General features: G+C 42.2%; 1 protein-coding gene across 1 annotated transcript in view; it reads left to right on the top strand.

Annotated features, from left to right (window-relative positions):
* dnah9l (dynein, axonemal, heavy polypeptide 9 like) overlaps positions 1-22,121 on the top strand; it is a gene marked incomplete at both ends in the record, with an annotated part of 232,995 nt that overhangs the window by 46,328 nt on the left and 164,546 nt on the right. The window contains 7 exons of the mRNA XM_080438924.1: positions 244-360; positions 3,080-3,166; positions 5,276-5,434; positions 8,956-9,039; positions 15,247-15,405; positions 17,179-17,301; positions 17,592-17,714. Of these exons, the coding sequence (XP_080295050.1) occupies positions 244-360; positions 3,080-3,166; positions 5,276-5,434; positions 8,956-9,039; positions 15,247-15,405; positions 17,179-17,301; positions 17,592-17,714 (852 nt within the window). The remainder of the gene's footprint in view (positions 1-243; positions 361-3,079; positions 3,167-5,275; positions 5,435-8,955; positions 9,040-15,246; positions 15,406-17,178; positions 17,302-17,591; positions 17,715-22,121) is intronic.

Here is a 22,121-nt window from a genome sequence, read left to right as displayed (position 1 = left end):
AGGCCTCTTAATAACTTAACCTCCTCCTATCAGTCCAGTCCCTGACTTAAGACAAACTATATGGGCTTGGGAATATCACAGTTATAAGAAGGGCAGAGGCCACACCCCCTAAACCTACTGACCTGCTTCAAAAGAAATGACCAACCGTTCAGTGCCCTCTTATACTGTCACTTGTACCAGTTATCACAATCAAAAGACTCTCATGAAGCAACCTGTAGAAATGTGTTATACTGCCCTCTACAGGAACTACCTGAGAAGTACAAGACGCTGAGGAAGATCGCCTTCACCGTCAAACATGAAGTGGCTCCGCTGCAATCCAACGAGGTGTCCGTCATACGCAGGAAGTGTGTCCGCTTTGAGGTGTGTATACACAACTAGACTGCACTTACAGATCTATTTTATACACAACTAGACTGAACTTACAGATCTATTTTATACACAACTAGACTGCACTTACATATCTATTTTATACACAACCAGACTGCACTTACAGATCTATTTTATACACAACCAGACTGCACTTACAGATCTATTTTATACACAACTAGACTGAACTTACAGATCTATTTTATACACAACTAGACTGAACTTACAGATCTATTTTATACACAACTAGACTGAACTTACAGATCTATTTTATACACAACCAGACTGAACTTACAGATCTATTTTTTTACACAACCAGACTGAACTTACAGATCTATTTTCAAATCAAGAAGAAGCAGATACAAGGCTCCTGTAATGGTTCTATGTTTAGCCTTCCAGAAACACGTCCCTTGTCCTATCTAAGCGTGCTACACAAAACCACACATGGTTTGTGGACATACACAAGCTAGGCCTTGCTTTGGGAGAAAACATCTGGTTGCGTTACACGCATTTACAGGATGTGACACCGTGAGCGCCTTTACTGGTCGAGGAAAACTGAATGTACTTATTATTATTTATTATTATATACTTATTATTATATATTATTATATACTTATTATTATAGGTTATTATATACTTATCTTCTATAATTGTATATCTTACTACTATAATTGACAAAAGCTCTGAAGTTCGTCCGTGATTCGCAAGCACAGGATCACTCCCCATGCCTCCACACGCCACAGACTGTTGATCAGAGCTCTGGCTGTGTTTTAGGCTCCTTACCTCACCTCCATCAGTGATCAGACTCTATGTTTTAGGCTCCTTACCCCACCTCCATCAGTGATCAGACTCTATGTTTTAGGCTCCTTACCTCACCTCCATCAGTGATCAGACTCTATGTTTTAGGCTCCTTACCCCACCTCCATCAGTGATCAGACTCTATGTTTTAGGCTCCTTACCCCACCTCCATCAGTGATCAGACTCTATGTTTTAGACTCCTTACCCCACCTCCATCAGTGATCAGACTCTATGTTTTAGACTCCTTACCCCACCTCCATCAGTGATCAGACTATGTTTTAGGCTCCTTACCCCACCTCCATCAGTGATCAGACTCTATGTTTTAGGCTCCTTACCCCACCTCCATCAGTGATCAGACTATGTTTTAGGCTCCTTACCCCACCTCCATCAGTGATCAGACTATGTTTTAGGCTCCTTACCCCACCTCCATCAGTGATCAGACTCTATGTTTTAGGCTCCTTACCCCACCTCCATCAGTGATCAGACTATGTTTTAGGCTCCTTACCCCACCTCCATCAGTGATCAGACTATGTTTTAGGCTCCTTACCCCACCTCCATCAGTGATCAGACTATGTTTTAGGCTCCTTACCCCACCTCCATCAGTGATCAGACTCTATGTTTTAGACTCCTTACCCCACCTCCATCAGTGATCAGACTCTATGTTTTAGGCTCCTTACCCCACCTCCATCAGTGATCAGACTCTATGTTTTAGGCTCCTTACCCCACCTCCATCAGTGATCAGACTATGTTTTAGGCTCCTTACCCCACCTCCATCAGTGATCAGACTATGTTTTAGGCTCCTTACCCCACCTCCATCAGTGATCAGACTCTATGTTTTAGACTCCTTACCCCACCTCCATCAGTGATCAGACTCTATGTTTTAGACTCCTTACCTCACCTCCATCAGTGATCAGACTCTATGTTTTAGACTCCTTACCCCACCTCCATCAGTGATCAGACTCTATGTTTTAGACTCCTTACCCCACCTCCATCAGTGATCAGACTCTATGTTTTAGGCTCCTTACCTCACCTCCATCAGTGATCAGACTCTATGTTTTAGGCTCCTTACCTCACCTCCATCTGTGATCAGACTCTATGTTTTAGGCTCCTTACCTCACCTCCATCAGTGATCAGACTCTATGTTTTAGGCTCCTTACCTCACCTCCATCAGTGATCATACTCTATGTTTTAGACTCCTTACCCCACCTCCATCAGTGATCAGACTCTATGTTTTAGACTCCTTACCCCACCTCCATCAGTGATCAGACTATGTTTTAGGCTCCTTACCTCACCTCCATCAGTGATCAGACTATGTTTTAGGCTCCTTACCCCACCTCCATCAGTGATCAGACTCTATGTTTTAGGCTCCTTACCCCACCTCCATCAGTGATCAGACTCTATGTTTTAGACTCCTTACCCCACCTCCATCAGTGATCAGACTCTATGTTTTAGACTCCTTACCCCACCTCCATCAGTGATCAGACTCTCGGCTTGATTGATTTTCCGATTTGCCCATCAGACCCTCGGCCTGATCTGGCAGGGCTTCACAACGTTTATGCCAGACTTTGGGGTTTTCCAGTTGTCTATGCACGGAATGACACTCTGTGCAATGTGTACTAATGTATACTAATGTATACTAATCTGTACTAATGTATACTAATGTATACTAATGTGTACTAAGGGTTAGGGTGAGTGAGAACGGTGTTTGTGTTAGGAGATGAAACCGGATTGGAAGAGGTTATTGGTTATTCACATGAGGATCTGAGACAAACATGTCTGAGAACATGTGAGCTGAAGAGATGAGGATGTGAACTACAGCTTTAACTCTGTCTAAATGTGAATCGTTAGATAGATGATAGATTGACGAGGATCTTCTGCTCATCCTAAAGGAGTATTAACCCTTTCTCTCCTTCAGGTCAAGCAACATGAGTTCAGGGAGACGTTCCGTACTGATGACATCTTTATCTTCAACTTGAAGGATCCCTACAGAATGCTGGATAAGGTGAGGAGGTGAGGAGGTGATAAGGTGAGGAGGTGATGAGGTGATGAGGTGATGAGGTGTTAAGGTGAGGAGGTGAGGAGGTGATAAGGTGAGGAGGTGATGAGGGGAGAAGGTGATGAGGTGAGGAGGTGAGGAGGTGAGGAGGTGATGAGGTGAGGAGGTGATAAGGTGAGGAGATGAGGAGATGAGGAGCTGAGGAGGTGATAAGGTGAGGAGGTGTTAAGGTGAGGAGGTGATGAGGGGAGGAGGTGAGGAGGTGATAAGGTGAGGAGGTGATAAGGTGAGGAGGTGAGGAGGTGATGAGTTGATGATAAGGTGAGGAGATGATAAGGTGAGAGGTGATAAGGTGATGAGGTGATAAGGGGAGGAGGTGAGGAGGTGATAAGGGGAGGAGGTGATAAGGGGAGGAGGTGGTAAGGTGAGGAGGTGATGAGGGGAGGAGGTGAGGAGGTGATAAGGTGAGGAGGTGATAAAGTGAGGAGGTGAGGAGGTGATGAGTTGATGATAAGGTGAGGAGATGATAAGGTGAGGAGGTGAGGAGATGATAAGGTGAGGAGGTGATGAGTTGATGATAAGGTGAGGAGATGATAAGGTGAGGAGGTGAGGAGGTGATAAGGTGAGGAGGTGATAAGGGGAGGAGGTGATAAGGGGAGGAGGTGATAAGGGGAGGAGGTGATGAGGGGAGGTGATGACATTATTATTTTTTTTCCTATAATAATAACATAATGTTTACAGTCTAACAGGACAGTAGCCACCATAGAAGCATTTATAACATTATGATAATAACATAATGTTTACAGTCTAACAGGACAGTAGCCACCATAGAAGCATGTATAACATAATAATAATAATAACATAATGTTTACAGTCTAACAGGACAGTAGCCACCATAGAAGCATTTATAACATTATGATAATAATAATAACATAATGTTTACAGTCTAACAGGACAGTAACCACCATAGAAGCATTTATAACATAATAATAATAATAACATAATGTTTACAGTCTAACAGGACAGTAGCCACCATAGAAGCATTTATAACATAATAATAATAATAATAACATAATGTTTACAGTCTAACAGGACAGTAGCCACCATAGAAGCATGTATAACATAATAATAATAATAACATAATGTTTACAGTCTAACAGGACAGTAGCCACCATAGAAGCATTTATAACATTATGATAATAACATAATGTTTACAGTCTAACAGGACAGTAGCCACCATAGAAGCATGTATAACATAATAATAATAATAACATAATGTTTACAGTCTAACAGGACAGTAGCCACCATAGAATTATAACATAATAATAATAATAATAACATAATGTTTACAGTCTAACAGGACAGTAGCCACCATAGAAGCATTTATAACATTATAATAATAATAATAACATAATGTTTACAGTCTAACAGGACAGTAGCCACCATAGAAGCATTTATAACATAATAATAATAATAATAACATAATGTTTACAGTCTAACAGGACAGTAGCCACCATAGAAGCATTTATAACATAATAATAATAATAATAACATAATGTTTACAGTCTAACAGGACAGTAGCCACCATAGAAGCATTTATAACATAATAATAATAATAATAACATAATGTTTACAGTCTAACAGGACAGTAGCCACCATAGAAGCATTTATAACATAATAATAATAATAATAACATAATGTTTACAGTCTAACAGGACAGTAGCCACCATAGAAGCATTTATAACATTATAATAATAATAATAACATAATGTTTACAGTCTAACAGGACAGTAACCACCATAGAAGCATTTATAACATAATAATAATAATAACATAATGTTTACAGTCTAACAGGACAGTAACCACCATAGAAGCATTTATAACATAATAATAATAATAACATAATGTTTACAGTCTAACAGGACAGTAACCACCATAGAAGCATTTATAACATAATAATAATAATAACATAATGTTTACAGTCTAACAGGACAGTAGCCACCATAGAAGCATGTATAACATAATAATAATAATAACATAATGTGTACAGTCTAACAGGACAGTAGCCACCATAGAAGCATTTATAACATTATAATAATAACATAATGTTTACAGTCTAACAGGACAGTAGCCACCATAGAAGCAGAGATGTTGAAGCTCCAGGAAACGGCCGACCTGTTTGAGGTCAGCTTCCCCGACTACAAACAGCTGAGACAGTGTCGCTCTGACATCATCCTGGTCAAAGCTGTGTGGGACATGGTCATCTTTGTACAGGTAATGTACAGTACCTATGACATCATACTATGACATCATACTGTACATATGACATCATACTTACATTTGACATCATACTGTACGTATGACATCACACTGTACCTATGACATCATAATGTACCTGCAAAAGTCCTGTGTGAACTCAATTCAGTGAGAGCAGACCGCTTTGCATTGGCTCTGTACATGACACTATGTAATGACTCTGTACATGACACTATGCAATGACTCTGTACATGACGCTATGCAATGACTCTGTACATGACGCTATGCAATGACTCTGTACATGACGCTATGCAATGACTCTGTACATGACGCTATGCAATGACTCTGTACATGACGCTATGCAATGACTCTGTACATGACGCTATGCAATGACTCTGTACATGACGCTATGCAATGACTCTGTACATGACGCTATGCAATGACTCTGTACATGACGCTATGCAATGACTCTGTACATGACGCTATGCAATGACTCTGTACATGACGCTATGCAATGACTCTGTACATGACGCTATGCAATGACTCTGTACATGACGCTATGCAATGACTCTGTACATGACGCTATGCAATGACTCTGTACATGACGCTATGCAATGACTCTGTACATGACGCTATGCAATGACTCCGTACATGACGCTATGCAATGACTCCGTACATGACGCTATGCAATGACTCTGTACATGACGCTATGCAATGACTCCGTACATGACGCTATGCAATGACTCCGTACATGACGCTATGCAATGACTCCGTACATGACGCTATGCAATGACTCCGTACATGACGCTATGCAATGACTCCGTACATGACGCTATGCAATGACTCCGTACATGACGCTATGCAATGACTCCGTACATGACGCTATGCAATGACTCCGTACATGACGCTATGCAATGACTCCGTACATGACGCTATGCAATGACTCCGTACATGACGCTATGCAATGACTCCGTACATGACGCTATGCAATGACTCCGTACATGACGCTATGCAATGACTCTGTACATGACGCTATGCAATGACTCCGTACATGACGCTATGCAATGACTCTGTACATGACGCTATGCAATGACTCTGTACATGACGCTATGCAATGACTCTGTACATGACGCTATGCAATGACTCTGTACATGACGCTATGCAATGACTCTGTACATGACGCTATGCAATGACTCTGTACATGACGCTATGCAATGACTCTGTACATGACGCTATGCAATGACTCTGTACATGACGCTATGCAATGACTCTGTACATGACGCTATGCAATGACTCTGTACATGACGCTATGCAATGACTCTGTACATGACGCTATGCAATGACTCTGTACATGACGCTATGCAATGACTCTGTACATGACGCTATGCAATGACTCTGTACATGACGCTATGCAATGACTCTGTACATGACGCTATGCAATGACTCTGTACATGACGCTATGCAATGACTCTGTACATGACGCTATGCAATGACTCTGTACATGACGCTATGCAATGACTCTGTACATGACGCTATGCAATGACTCTGTACATGACGCTATGCAATGACTCTGTACATGACGCTATGCAATGACTCTGTACATGACGCTATGCAATGACTCTGTACATGACGCTATGCAATGACTCTGTACATGACGCTATGCAATGACTCTGTACATGACGCTATGCAATGACTCTGTACATGACGCTATGCAATGACTCTGTACATGACGCTATGCAATGACTCTGTACATGACGCTATGCAATGACTCTGTACATGACGCTATGCAATGACTCTGTACATGACGCTATGCAATGACTCTGTACATGACGCTATGCAATGACTCTGTACATGACGCTATGAAATGACTCTGTACATGACGCTATGCAATGACTCTGTACATGACGCTATGCAATGACTCTGTACATGACGCTATGCAATGACTCTGTACATGACGCTATGCAATGACTCTGTACATGACGCTATGCAATGACTCTGTACATGACGCTATGCAATGACTCTGTACATGACGCTATGCAATGACTCTGTACATGACGCTATGCAATGACTCTGTACATGACGCTATGCAATGACTCTGTACATGACGCTATGCAATGACTCTGTACATGACGCTATGCAATGACTCTGTACATGACGCTATGCAATGACTCTGTACATGACGCTATGCAATGACTCATGACACTATGCAATGACTCTGTACATGACGCTATGCAATGACTCTGTACATGACGCTATGCAATGACTCTGTACATGACGCTATGCAATGACTCTGTACATGACACTTTTCTGAAGTGCATTGGTTCTGGGTAGAGGTAAAGTAAAGTGAAAATCTGGCTATTTAAACACTATTTAAACACTATTTAAACACTATTTAAACGGCTCGAATTTGGGACAAGGTGAAAAATATGTTGCACGTTGTCTGCACATGGTAATGATCATTGGCCATGTGCAAGGTCAGAGCGACTGCTGAACGCATACCGGTCAGACTAAAGGAATGTGGTTTAGACAGGAGGACATACCGGGAGGACAAAAGGAATTTGGTTTAGACAGGAGGACATACCGGGAGGGCAAAAGGAATGTGGTTTAGACAGGAGGACATACCGGGAGGACAAAATGAATGTGGTTTAGACAGGAGGACATACCGGGAGGACAAAAGGAATGTGGTTTAGACAGGAGGACATACCGGGAGGCCAAAAGGAATGTGGTTTAGACAGGAGGATAGAGGTGTATAATTATTCCAGGATGTATTTTATTCTGGGTAGAGGTACGGTAAAGTGATGTCTCACTGTCTGTCTCCTCCATAAAGACCAGTAGAGGACATAATGTCGGGACATAGTTGATAGATCTGATATGTATTTATAGATCTGATAAAACATATATTTCATCTGTATTTCTTATCTTTCTTTTGTGTGAAGTTTGGTGGAAGTTGCCTGAGCGCTCACATGTCATGTAGCTTGTAGGAGCCAACATGTCTAGCTACTGTTTTTCAACAAGACTCTCTGTTATGATCCAGATGGTCCTTGTAGCAGCCGGTATGACTATGGTCTGACATGTATAGTCATACTATATACATGTATGTCTGTTTAATTAATAATACTATTGTATGTCTGTATGTCTGTCATACTATATTCATAGTATGCTGTGTCTAACGCAGGGTTCATTCATTGTGGAGGACATTTTGGACAAAATTATAGTAGTTGCCATGGACATGCAAATATTACCAGAAACCGAGCTATAGCTTTAAATGTATACTACTAGTGCTGTGGTCCTCAGAGTGGGATGAGAGACCTTCAGGGTTGCTTGAAGGTGGTCCGAATGGACCCTTACAGCTCTGTAACTCTGAGAGTGTACACATGGACCCTTATGGGTCCATTTGTACACTCAGAGTTATGGGGGTCCTTGAAAATAGACTCCTAATTGATGACAGCTGGTCTGAGCTTCAAGCTGTGTGTCCAACGTATTTCCTCCTATAATAATAATGATAATAATAATATTATTCCTCCTATCATCTCATACAGACCAGCATAGAAGAATGGACCAAGACACAGTGGAAGGAGATCAACGTGGAACAGATGGACATGGAACTCAGACGATTCGCTAAAGTAACCAAACAAACCCATCTTGTCATGAACTGAATCACATCATGACAAAAGTGGGAGACGACACACAGGGTTAACTTTAAATGTATTTATTGATAACTCAAATAACCAAAAAGTTATACTTAAGTAGAATGGGGTGTGTATAGTCAGTAGTATCAGTAGTGTATTGCATGCATGGATGGATGTGTGAAAATGTAGTGTAAGTGCAAGGTGCAGAAACAAGGTAAAACTAAACTCAAAGGAACCAAAGGCAAACAATGTTTCCTGTGTAGGAGAGAGAGGCAGAATGGCCGTGACCAGCCTGCTTACATACTCCAGAGGATGATTGGAGTCAGGTGGGCCTCGTCCTCTAGGCACACCCCTGCAGGCTGGTCCCCTCCTCCTACACATGAACAGAGAGCATCATTAGAACCACAGCAACACTACACCAAAACAGGATGGGTCATCACACCCCCCCCCATAAGAGAGGAGACCAACCAGGTACTCCGTAACATTTCATTCAACTTTACAGTTACTAGTTACATACTACATGACCCATCCATCCAACCACCAGCTCACCCTCTCCGCAACCTTGAGACCTGTAGGAGCATTTTTAAGAGGGAGTGACAGAGTAAATAGCACAAATATCGGTTAACTGTACTTGGCAGTTTTACATTTTCAAAAGCACAGCCTTACCTGACCAAATAAACTTTAGACTTCAGAATATCAGTAAGAGGTACCACAACTGCAGAACCTACTTGGTCTACTGCAATCTTCCATGGGTGGTAAAGGGAACAAGTCAGGTTTTGTAACACTGTTGACTTTTCTTAAGTCTGTGCAAGGCTAGGCAAGGCTTTTTAACCAGAAGAGACACAGAGGCCCAACTGCCATTTGAGGGTTCTGCCGAATTGTTATCCAGCATGTACCTAACCTCCTTATCCAGTTGGGCTCGTTTTGCATCTCCAATATCGTGCTTTATCAGCTGTGTCTGTGATGGTGTGTCTGCAAATAGCAAAGGATAGCTATTAACCATAGAAACCAACTCCTTCCTTTTTGTCTCATCCAACGGTCCAAGTACTTTGGGTAAACCTTTTAATGCCTCAGTGTTGTTTACCCGTACTTTCCAATTCTCATCTGCCGGCCAATCTCCCCCTCCATTAACCTCCCCCGCCGAAGAACCGCCCACCGTGCCTGTGCACAATGAAGGCTCAACGTAAGGGACGTCACTGGAGCTTTGGGACGCCGACATTTGAGAACAGAACAGTATGGTTTCAACAGACTCACACGACACAGCCTAGCTTTTCCTATAGGCCACACTTTATCCCCTGCCAAATCATTACCCAGGATTATGTCAACCCCTTCTACTGGTAACTCAGGACACACTCCCACCACCACCTCCCCACTAACCAACCCGCAGACTATGGTCATTCTATGGAGCGGTACAGGAATGATCTGCATACCCATACCTCGCATCAAAATGAAATCGCCCGTCTCTGAACCTGAGGATAATGGAATTACATTTTGACGGACATAAGTATGTAATGCACCTGTATCCCTCAAGATGTTAACTCTTACTGCCTTCATACCAGGTAGTGCTACATAACCCTCCGAAAGGAATGCTGAATACTCAGTCTTAGAGTCACACCCAGTGGAACACCTGATGTCCGAAACACTTTCCATGTTAACATTTAGCTGAGGTGAGGGAATGGCAGATGCAGCCAAAGCGGCCGGTTTGATTGGTGCACCACTTAACAGCTTCTCTCTAGCTTTAAGAGCAAAACAATCCTTTTTCCAGTGCCCACTTTTATGGCAAAAATTACAAACATTAGAGTCATACTGTTTCCCTAAACCATCTTCAAACTCGGAAAAACTTGAATCCCCCAGCCCCCCAAAACGTTTGTCTATATGCACTGGACCGCCGGTCTGATGCCTATAGACACCACCAACTACACTTTTGTGTGTTAAACAGTACTCATCAGCCAAGATGGCTGCGTCTTGGGGTGTCTTAACTTTTCTCTCGGTTATGTAAGTAGCAATATTAGTGGGTACACAGTTTTTTAATTGTTCCAGCAATTCCGTTTGTTGTTCAAAAGTTAACTGCCTAGCAGAAAATGAAAATGTTTTACCATCTTCCCCCTCGTCATCCAATAGCACCTCCTCCTCCGGTAATACGTCCTGTGTCACCAAGCTGTCTATCAGAAATATCTTGACGCTAAATTTTACCCGCTTGTCACGGATCTCAATTTTGTAGTGTTCTGCTATTTTTAACAGTTGTTCTTTTGTGCATGTATCTAGTAGCTCCACAGAGGGAGCCTTAATAAATTCCTCGACCAAACTCATTTTTTCTTTAAAAAAAACTTGCAAAGGTTTCAACAAAAAAGTGGAACAAGACCCTGGAGCCCAACTCCCCTATCTAACCTGCCTACCACAAACTGACTCACTCGCTCACCCCTAGTCTTCAGTGGCCCTCCTGAGTCCCCCATTCCGACAAGGCATCTCAGTGGTAGCACCCCATCCCATCTTTTGTGGAACACAGTCTAACCCTAAAAAAAACCCAGAGATTCCCATATGGAGAACCACTGTTAAAATCTACCGGGAGTTGGAACCCCAAGGACTACACCACTCACTTAACTCCAAAAAACCTGCACTAAGAAAAAATGAGTTCCTAATGCTCTCTCGGCCCCAACCAAACTGTGTGTCTCCCCCAACCCAATTTGTTCAACTTAAGAACAAAACCCAACAAAACCTAAATGACAAACTTAATTGTGTGATAGAAAACGCTTAAGTTTTATTATCACTAATTTAGGCTAAAAAGTGACGAGCCCCCATCTTGTGATGACCCATCCTATTTGTGTGTAGTGTTGCTGTGATTCTAATGGTGTTCTGTTTCTGTGTAGGAGGAGGGGACCAGCCTGCAGGGGTGTGCCTAGACGACGAGGCACACCTGACTCCAATCACCTGCTGGAGTATTTAAACAGGCTGGTCTCTCTCTCCTACACAGGAAACATTGTTTGGTTTTGGTTCCGTCTGAGTTTAGTTCTACTTTGTTTTGCACCTTGCACATACACTACATTTTCACACATCCATACATGCACTACACTACTGATACCACTGACTATCCACACCCCACGCTAATTAAGTATTAGTTCTGTTTCTTTGAGTTATCAATAAATACATTTAAAGTTAACCCTGTGTGTCATGACAAACAGACCCTGTTTGTCATCATGTGATTCAGTTCATGACAAAACCTACAAACAACACATTTCAAAACACACTCACTAGAAGTTATCTGATTTTCATTAGTTACAATAAACACAAACTGTTTTTGATTTTCTGCCAGGGTTCATTTTGATGTAGTTTTTTGTATACATTTCAGTTTTATTTTAGTCATCTGAAATGTTTTAGTTCTAGTCGTCTAAATCCACAGTTGATTTAGTCGACTAAAACGTATTTTAGCCTTGATGGCGTAAGCTGATTGATTGAGACTAAGCTGTGTGCCGAAAATAGCCGATCTACAAGCTCACAAGGCGTGTGAGCTTGCAGATCGGCTATTTTCAGAGCACGACACCCACGCACAGCCTAGAACACGTCGCAATGTGATGTGTTGTGAGCTTGTAGATCTGTTATTTTCACTAGTTTGGGTCCCGGGGGAGACATCACATTTCTCTTTTGGGTCTCGACCAGAAAGGTTTGGGAACCAACTTGATCGACTAGACTAACCGCTACGCTAGTCCATCGTCATTTATGGTCCTAGTTTTATCAGACGACATGAACCCTGTTCTGTGGTTGTTGTAGGAGATGAAGACCATGTTCTGTGGTTGTTGAGATGAAGACCCTGTTCTGTGGTTGTTGTAGGAGATGAAGACCATGTTCTGTGGTTGTTGTAGGAGATGAAGACCATGTTCTGTGGTTGTTGAGATGAAGACCCTGTTCTGTGGTTGTTGTAGGAGATGAAGACCATGTTCTGTGGTTGTTGAGATGAAGACCCTGTTCTGTGGTTGTTGTAGGAGATGAAGACCCTGTTCTGTGGTTGTTGAGATGAAGACCCTGTTCTGTGGTTGTTGTAGGAGATGAAGACCATGTTCTGTGGTTGTTGAGATGAAGACCCTGTTCTGTGGTTGTTGTAGGAGATGAAGACCATGTTCTGTGGTTGTTGAGATGAAGACCCTGTTCTGTGGTTGTTGAGATGAAGACCCTGTTCTGTGGTTGTTGTAGGAGATGAAGACCATGTTCTGTGGTTGTTGAGATGAAGACCCTGTTCTGTGGTTGTTGTAGGAGATGAAGACCCTGTTCTGTGGTTGTTGAGATGAAGACCCTGTTCTGTGGTTGTTGTAGGAGATGAAGACCCTGTTCTGTGGTTGTTGTAGGAGATGAAGACCATGTTCTGTGGTTGTTGTAGGAGATGAAGACCCTGTTCTGTGGTTGTTGTAGGAGATGAAGACCCTGTTCTGTGGTTGTTGTAGGAGATGAAGACCATGTTCTGTGGTTGTTGTAGGAGATGAAGACCATGTTCTGTGGTTGTTGAGATGAAGACCCTGTTCTGTGGTTGTTGTAGGAGATGAAGACCCTGTTCTGTGGTTGTTGTAGGAGATGAAGACCCTGTTCTGTGGTTGTTGTAGGAGATGAAGACCCTGTTCTGTGGTTGTTGTAGGAGATGAAGACCCTGTTCTGTGGTTGTTGTAGGAGATGAAGACCCTGTTCTGTGGTTGTTGTAGGAGATGAAGACCCTGTTCTGTGGTTGTTGTAGGAGATGAAGACCCTGTTCTGTGGTTGTTGTAGGAGATGAAGACCATGTTCTGTGGTTGTTGTAGGAGATGAAGACCCTGTTCTGTGGTTGTTGTAGGAGATGAAGACCATGTTCTGTGGTTGTTGTAGGAGATGAAGACCCTGTTCTGTGGTTGTTGTAGGAGATGAAGACCCTGTTCTGTGGTTGTTGTAGGAGATGAAGACCATGTTCTGTGGTTGTTGTAGGAGATGAAGACCCTGTTCTGTGGTTGTTGTAGGAGATGAAGACCATGTTCTGTGGTTGTTGTAGGAGATGAAGACCCTGTTCTGTGGTTGTTGTAGGAGATGAAGACCCTGTTCTGTGGTTGTTGTAGGAGATGAAGACCCTGTTCTGTGGTTGTTGTAGGAGATGAAGACCCTGTTCTGTGGTTGTTGTAGGAGATGAAGACCCTGTTCTGTGGTTGTTGTAGGAGATGAAGACCCTGTTCTGTGGTTGTTGTAGGAGATGAAGACCCTGTTCTGTGGTTGTTGTAGGAGATGAAGACCCTGTTCTGTGGTTGTTGTAGGAGATGAAGACCCTGTTCTGTGGTTGTTGTAGGAGATGAAGACCCTGTTCTGTGGTTGTTGTAGGAGATGAAGACCATGTTCTGTGGTTGTTGTAGGAGATGAAGACCCTGTTCTGTGGTTGTTGTAGGAGATGAAGACCCTGTTCTGTGGTTGTTGTACGAACGCTTGTTTTCTATTGTTGTATTGTTTATTGGATCTTGTTTAGTCGATACACTTATTTGTTTTAGCTCATGCTCATTTGATTTAGCTATTTTGTCTCATCTGTTTAAGGAAATAGGTAGCTGATATATTGCACTTTTACCTTAGCGCTAGGTATACTCTTGGTTGCTTGATTTTGCAGAAAATGCACTAAAGACTTCTGGTGATTAGTAGTTTTCGTTCCCTACCTATGTTGAATACACTTATTGTAAGTCGCTTTGGATAAAAGCGTCTGCTAAATGACTGTAATGTAATGTAATGATGAAGAAGACCCTGTTCTGTGGTTGTTGTAGGAGATGAAGACCATGTTCTGTGGTTGTTGTAGGAGATGAAGACCCTGTTCTGTGGTTGTTGTAGGAGATGAAGACCATGTTCTGTGGTTGTTGTAGGAGATGAAGACCCTGTTCTGTGGTTGTTGTAGGAGATGAAGACCCTGTTCTGTGGTTGTTGTAGGAGATGAAGACCCTGTTCTGTGGTTGTTGTAGGAGATGAAGACCCTGTTCTGTGGTTGTTGTAGGAGATGAAGACCCTGTTCTGTGGTTGTTGTAGGAGATGAAGACCCTGTTCTGTGGTTGTTGTAGGAGATGAAGACCCTGTTCTGTGGTTGTTGTAGGAGATGAAGACCCTGTTCTGTGGTTGTTGTAGGAGATGAAGACCCTGTTCTGTGGTTGTTGTAGGAGATGAAGACCATGTTCTGTGGTTGTTATAGGAGATGAAGACCCTGTTCTGTGGTTGTTGTAGGAGATGAAGACCCTGGACAAGGAGGTGCGTGTGTGGAACGTCTACCTGGGTCTGGAAGCCACGGTGAAGAACCTGCTGACGTCCCTGAGAGCCATCAATGAGCTGCAGAACTCTGCTGTTAGAGAGAGACACTGGAAACAGCTCATGAACACCACCGGGGTAAAACATATCCTTATATACCTTACCTATAGAATAATATACCTCAACTTAATGTAAAATATACTATATATATCTCTGCTGTTAGAGAGAGACACTGGCTCATGAACACCACCGGGGTAAACCTGCTGCATCAACTTAACACATTGAGTGCCAATCGCGTACATCTACGCGAACCTATTTAAAGCCGCCACGTGCCAGTCGCGTAGATATACGCGAAGTGGTCATTATTGTCTCCGCCAGGCCCACTAGGCCAAGGAAGAAATGGCACTTTTTCCAATCAGCCTCATGGTGGCGCTATAAAAGGCCAAATTGCACTTTTAACTGTAACTAAACCGATCTGCGTGAAACTTTGCACGCATACTCCCTTGAGGCCAAGGAAAAACATCTGCCCTGCATTTTTCACATTAGCCTTTTATAGCGCCACCAGGAGGCCGACTTATGTAAAACACATATTTTGAGATTAAGCCTTCAGATTTTATCCAAATTTCACGCAAATCGGTACACGTGATCTCTATAGTCATGTGATCAAGATGGATCTGTTTGATTTTTCATATTCCATCCTGATTTTTTTTTTTTTTTTTTTTTTTTATTATTCATTTGCACATTTAAAAACAACAACAAAAAACAACAACAGCATAATATTGTGTTGGATGTGCAGGTGAGATTTAGAAAACCCTTTCGGGTTTATAAGGTTAATCTCACCTCACTTAAGAAATACAAGAAAGAAATACAAAGTAATAGAAACCAAAAATAAATTATTTGGCAACATACATACAATGATTGGCTAACATTGACATCTAAGGTTTGCAGGAGTGGCCCGTTTTGAACAAAATGCCGCAAATCGGTTTCGGTGGAACTTTGCACGTACATTCGCACTACGTTGAAGAACAAACACCACCCTTTTAACATTGCCCTATTATAGCGCCACCAGGAGGCCATTTTTTGTTTATATTACTCCTACAAATTTTGTCCAAACATCATGCAAATCAGTACACATTATCTCTATAGTCAAGTGATCAAGATGATTCCGTCCGATTTTTCATATTCCATCCTGATGGCAAATTCTGAACATTGCTGGCCCACAATAACCTACCTGACCTGGCGGAGACCTGTGCTCCGAGGAGCACTTTTTCTAGTTTATTTTTTTACTCACAGGTTGAAATTTCATTGTAGGCCTCGTTCGCCACGACACATTTCATTGTAGCACCAGCGGAAGCAGAATTATGCTTCTCCGGAAATTGTCGTTGCCATCCGCCTCCATTCTAAAGCGGACACAAAAACGCCATTTTCTCGTCGCTGATCGCTGTTTAACATAAACGGTTGTAACTACTAGATGGCCGATCGTTTTTTCATGGGGTTTTCACTGGGCGACGCAGAAGGATCTCCGCTATGTTTACAAACAGTTTAGTGCTCGATCTTAAGGAATTTAACGAGGTCTGTGGCGACATGAAAAAAATTAAAAAACAACAATAAAACGCTGGCACTGGTGAGTACATTATGAGATTAAACACTGGCATGGAATGTGTTAAAGGAGTAGTTCACCCAAAACATGCCTTATTTTTTATTACTCACCTCATAAAGCCTTGGTCATCAAATTATTGGCTTAGGAGGCTTAGACAAAAACAAATAAATATCTATGAATTCAAGTCTCCATGTGGTGACGATAGGAAAAAGTCATTTTGGGGGTGAACTATCCCTTTAATGTGGTTGAGAACATGTTTCTTCTTCAAACCAGACCTTGGACCCATCGTAGCTCCTGTCCTTTCCCTCCAGGTGAGGTTTGTGATGGGCGACAGCACCACCTTGGGGGATCTGCTGGAACTACAGCTGCACCGTGTGGAGGACGAAGTCAAAAACATTGTGGACAAGGCTGTGAAAGAGATGGGTATAGAGAAGGTAATGACCTAACTACTATACTACTATACTCAGTCCCAGACTTGAAGCTGAGAGAAAGTAGCCCATGCAAACTTTGTACAGCTGTTTTTTTTTATGAAGCCACGCCCCCTCTTCACTGTCTACAATATGAACTGGCTCATGGAGGCTTCATTTTTTCACGTACAAACTTAAACAACAGGGATTTTAGATAATGGTCGTATTATGCCTCTCAGCCATTATAAAATACTCTGTAAACTGTGACCTCTAGTGGCGTGTTGCTTTAATATCCATCTCTTGTCATTGTGTTGTAGGTTCTAGCAGAGATCACTCAGACATGGAGCGTGATGACGTTGTCTTATGAGACTCACTCCTCTACCTCCATTCCTCTGCTCAAAGCAGACGAGAACCTGATCGAGACTCTGGAAGACAACCAGGTGACACAGCAAACACTGTAAACACACTGACTCTGGAAGACAACCAGGTGACACAGCAAACACTGTAAACACACTGACTCTGGAGGACAACCAGGTGACACAGCAAACACTGTAAACACACTGACTCTGGAAGACAACCAGGTGACACAGCAAACACTGTAAACACACTGACTCTGGAGGACAACCAGGTGACACAGCAAACACTGTAAACACACTGACTCTGGAAGACAACCAGGTGACACAGCAAACACTACAAACACACTGACTCTGGAGGACAACCAGGTGACACAGAAAACACTACAAACACACTGACTCTGGAGGACAACCAGGTGACACAGCAAACACTACAAACACACTGACTCTGGAAGACAACCAGGTGACACAGCAAACACTACAAACACATTGACTCTGGAAGACAACCAGGTGACACAGCAAACACTACAAACACACTGACTCTGGAGGACAACCAGGTGACACAGCAAACACTACAAACACACTGACTCTGGAGGACAACCAGGTGACACAGCAAACACTACAAACACACTGACTCTGGAGGACAACCAGGTGACACAGCAAACACTACAAACACACTGGCCCTCATTTATCAACGCGGTGCAGCCCAAATAATGGGCGTATGGCGAGATCACCGCACCTTTCGGCATTTATCAATATATCCTGACGTGGGCTTCATCCTACCGTAAGCTGAAATCTCACGTCTGGTCGAGACCAGTTGTTGACGTTGGCTGCGCCCGTTTATTCCATTCTAGACCTGCGGAGCAGCATTGTCTGACTGTCTGACAGGCATCAACACATAATCCACTCCTAAATGTATATCTACACTAATAAATAATCCCTGTGAAAATATAACATTTTATAAAGTAATTTAAACAAACTGCTTTAACAGTCATTCAGTTGCATTGGCTATTTTAAAATAGCAGATCTGCAAGCTAAAAAACGGGTCGCATCGTGACATGCTGTGAGCTTGTAGATCTGCTATTTTCAAAATATACAGCGCTTCTGCGAGCGCATTTTCGGGACTCCCGACGATCTTTTCACGGACAGTGAGGTGTACAAACGTACAGTAGCTTGTCCTATGTTATGGAGTTATGTCATAGAGAGTTTTGAAGACTACAACCTGGCTGGGTTAAGGATATAAACCCGACGCTCCAATCTCTTATTAACGTGGCGGCACGGTGACGAATCACTGCCGCCCGTCTGAGTCGGGGGAAACTCTTTCTTATTGGCTTTTGATGTCTTTGGTCGTATTCTGGTTCTTCTTCATGTCGTAAAATCGGGGCGTTTTGAGAATATTTAAGGGCGTGTTATTTAAATGACGCTCGTTTTCAGACGTGAGATTTATCAAACCTCCGACCTGATGTACGCCAGGATTGGCTGTGTAGGATTCGTTGATACATGTGACTTTGACGTTGGTGTACGGCCGAATATATGGAAAAATATAAGCTGGTTTATACGCTCCGTTGATAAATGAGGGCCACTGACTCTGGAGGACAACCAGGTGACACAGAAAACACATTTGCCCCGATTCATAAAGGGATTTACGACCATATTTTGTACCTACCGGCATTTAGGACACATCCTACACCTGCTGTCGGATTCATAAAAGTTTTTTGGTCTGTGTTTTGTGCGTCAGGCACGTTCTCAGGTCAGCCCTGAGGCTGTCTTACCAGGGCTGAAATGTGCGTATGTCTTTAGAATGCTTTATTCTTCATGCCAAAATCAATTACAACAGTGGCAAACCTCAAATAAAATATATATGTGCCCAACATTTGTCAACACATATATATAAAAAATAAATGTCAAACGATATATTGCTTGTAGCCTATGCATCATATAGACATTATTTATTTTCTAGGCTATCAGTTGCATTTAGAGTTGAATCCCTCAGTGTGTTTGCCAGCGGGCCATCTCAGCCAAAGTGTCACGTAATAATGAAAATAGGCTATGATGCCTTAATGAAACTGCGAAGGGACTGACGCACCTCTGTCCGTGCCGCGGTATTAATTTGTAGGCTAATAGTCTACTGTAGGCTACTCTACTGTATTTTTTGATCACATGAACACCACACACAAAAGCCTAATAAATATTACCATCTGATGAGGAAACTAATAGTGGATGAAAGCTGTGTCCAGAAGATCTAATATTCCCCATTCCGACGTAGGACAGTGATATATTAATAAAAAATTCACTAATTTAATCAATAAGTAATCAATAAGCTCTGGTCCATAATCGGATAGCAGCGTTCCACTTGTATGCTGGATTTCATCATCTTTTTACCTTGGTAAAGGTGCGCAATGTTCATTAGAAAAGGCTTATATATATCCTTTCCACGTTTTATTAGCCTTTTATTTGGTAATGGGGTTAAACCTTGTAAACTTCTTTATTCTCATTACACATGAGAGCATTTATTACGTGATCCGCTTCCAGACAGAACAGTAAGTTGTCAGGGCGATGCGACGCCGCATCTGTTATCTTTAGACGAGGCGGAGTTGAACTTCAAACTTTCATCAGCGTTGCCAGATGTTGTGAGAGAAATAAGCAACCAGGTCTAGGAAAACAAGCCCAAAAGAAGCAACTGGCACTTAGGCCATTATAAGCACTTTAATTAAACCGTTGTGAGCTTGTAGATCTGCTATATTAAAAGAAAATCTTGTAATAAAATGTGCAATATTTGGAAGATTTTTTAAACATTCTAACAACACAAATCTGCCTCCAGCTGGCACAAAACATTTTCAGATGGGGCTTATAGGGATACATTAGCCTACATATTAACTTGGGGGTCCATGACATAAAAATATTTGAGAACCACCGGTTAAAACAATTGAACAATTGTGAAGCAAGCCCAAATAACCAACTACACTTTAGAAACAAGCCCAAAAAACCGCGGTCCCCACAGCTACCAATATTTACAAGCAACTTTGCAGAAAAATAAGCCCAAATTCGCTTATAATAAGCGGACATGGCAACGCTGTTTAGCACGGTTCAGCACGGTGACGTTGAAGTTGGATGCTGTTGGATGCAGCCTTCCAGAGTAATCACACACCTGGGCATACGCACTGGTCGTACGCACGTCTCTGTGATATATGAACCCCTTTGGGAATTGCACGTCCGTTTGTGACTACCAAAATACGACTGTCGTATATGATGAGGCATTAAACTGCAGGTTAGCAGGCTTGTTGGTGGTAATAAAGAAGTGGAGGAGAAGAGAGACGTCAGGTTACCAGGTTCCTTCAGTGTGTTTATTCAGCATCAAACAAACAGCATAACAGAGAGCCAGGAGCAGAGCCCCTGTCCACCCCCCAACAGCCTCACGTCGTGTGAGAGTGTACTAGTCTAAAGTCACATTACAGTTCACTTTTATGCACTGTATTTCACATTTACATTAGAACAGGCGGATGGGGTGGGGGAGAGCCCCCACCTGTTGATTAAGATCTTTTGATCAACTGTTGTCAGGGAGCCTGGGTGATGTCTTCAGCTTGACAATAGGGATGTAAATCAGACTTCACACCCATAGCCAGCCTCTCTAACAAACAAATGGTCTTCTCCTGTCTATGCAAAAGTAGACCTGTAATCCCAGTACTGCTAACATATGGCTTTTAGATTTGTACATTATGTTATGAGGGTTTTACTTGCATACTGTCATATAAAATATAGCAAATAATACGACATTCCCCCCACGAAAGACTTTAACGTCTTTCGCAACCAAGTATATTAAATAAAACAGTTTGCAAGAAAAACATCAAACAACCTTCTTTCCACTTACACCCCCCATGACCAAGGACTGGAAGTTTAAACAAAGGACATTCAGGAGAATTAACATCAAACATCACATCAGACAGAACAACGTAGATACAGGAATAAAAATTACACAATAGTCATACAGTGATTCACCTTAAATTTCAGAACAAAAATAGACAAACTGTTCCACAAAATCAAGCAAGAATATCAGTATTTAGTAACAGATCGACTAACATTGGACGCGTGTGTCATGGATCACATGACTTTCGACTGACACCGAAGGCAAAGACAGGAACTATTTAAAAATAAAACAAGCTTAAAAAATAAAACAACTCAGAAAACCTTATTCACAGAAAATACATCAATACGGTGCTGAACTTTCTCTTTCATACCACTTCTTCATTTCATCATAACCATGTCTCGAAAATAAAAACACCAGTCAAAATGCATTCTCATTCCCTAATCAGTGCGCAGGTCTCTCTGTTGTCTTTAAACCCTAGGATAAAATATTACACAGCAAACAAACTTTGAATGCTGACAGAATACAATTGAAATATAAATCACACTAAAGATGCACTTCTCCCTACCTTTGTCCCCCCACGCCGAGCACCAAACTTGTAACCAAAGATAGAACTTTTCGAGTACACCTAT

Source organism: Gymnoscopelus braueri, assembly GCF_963280865.1.
Source record: "Gymnoscopelus braueri genome assembly, chromosome: 10".
In the NCBI taxonomy this organism is placed as follows: domain Eukaryota; kingdom Metazoa; phylum Chordata; class Actinopteri; order Myctophiformes; family Myctophidae; genus Gymnoscopelus; species Gymnoscopelus braueri.
The sequence above is the reverse complement of the archived record's forward strand: the minus strand, read 5'-3'. Positions and strand labels throughout refer to the sequence as shown.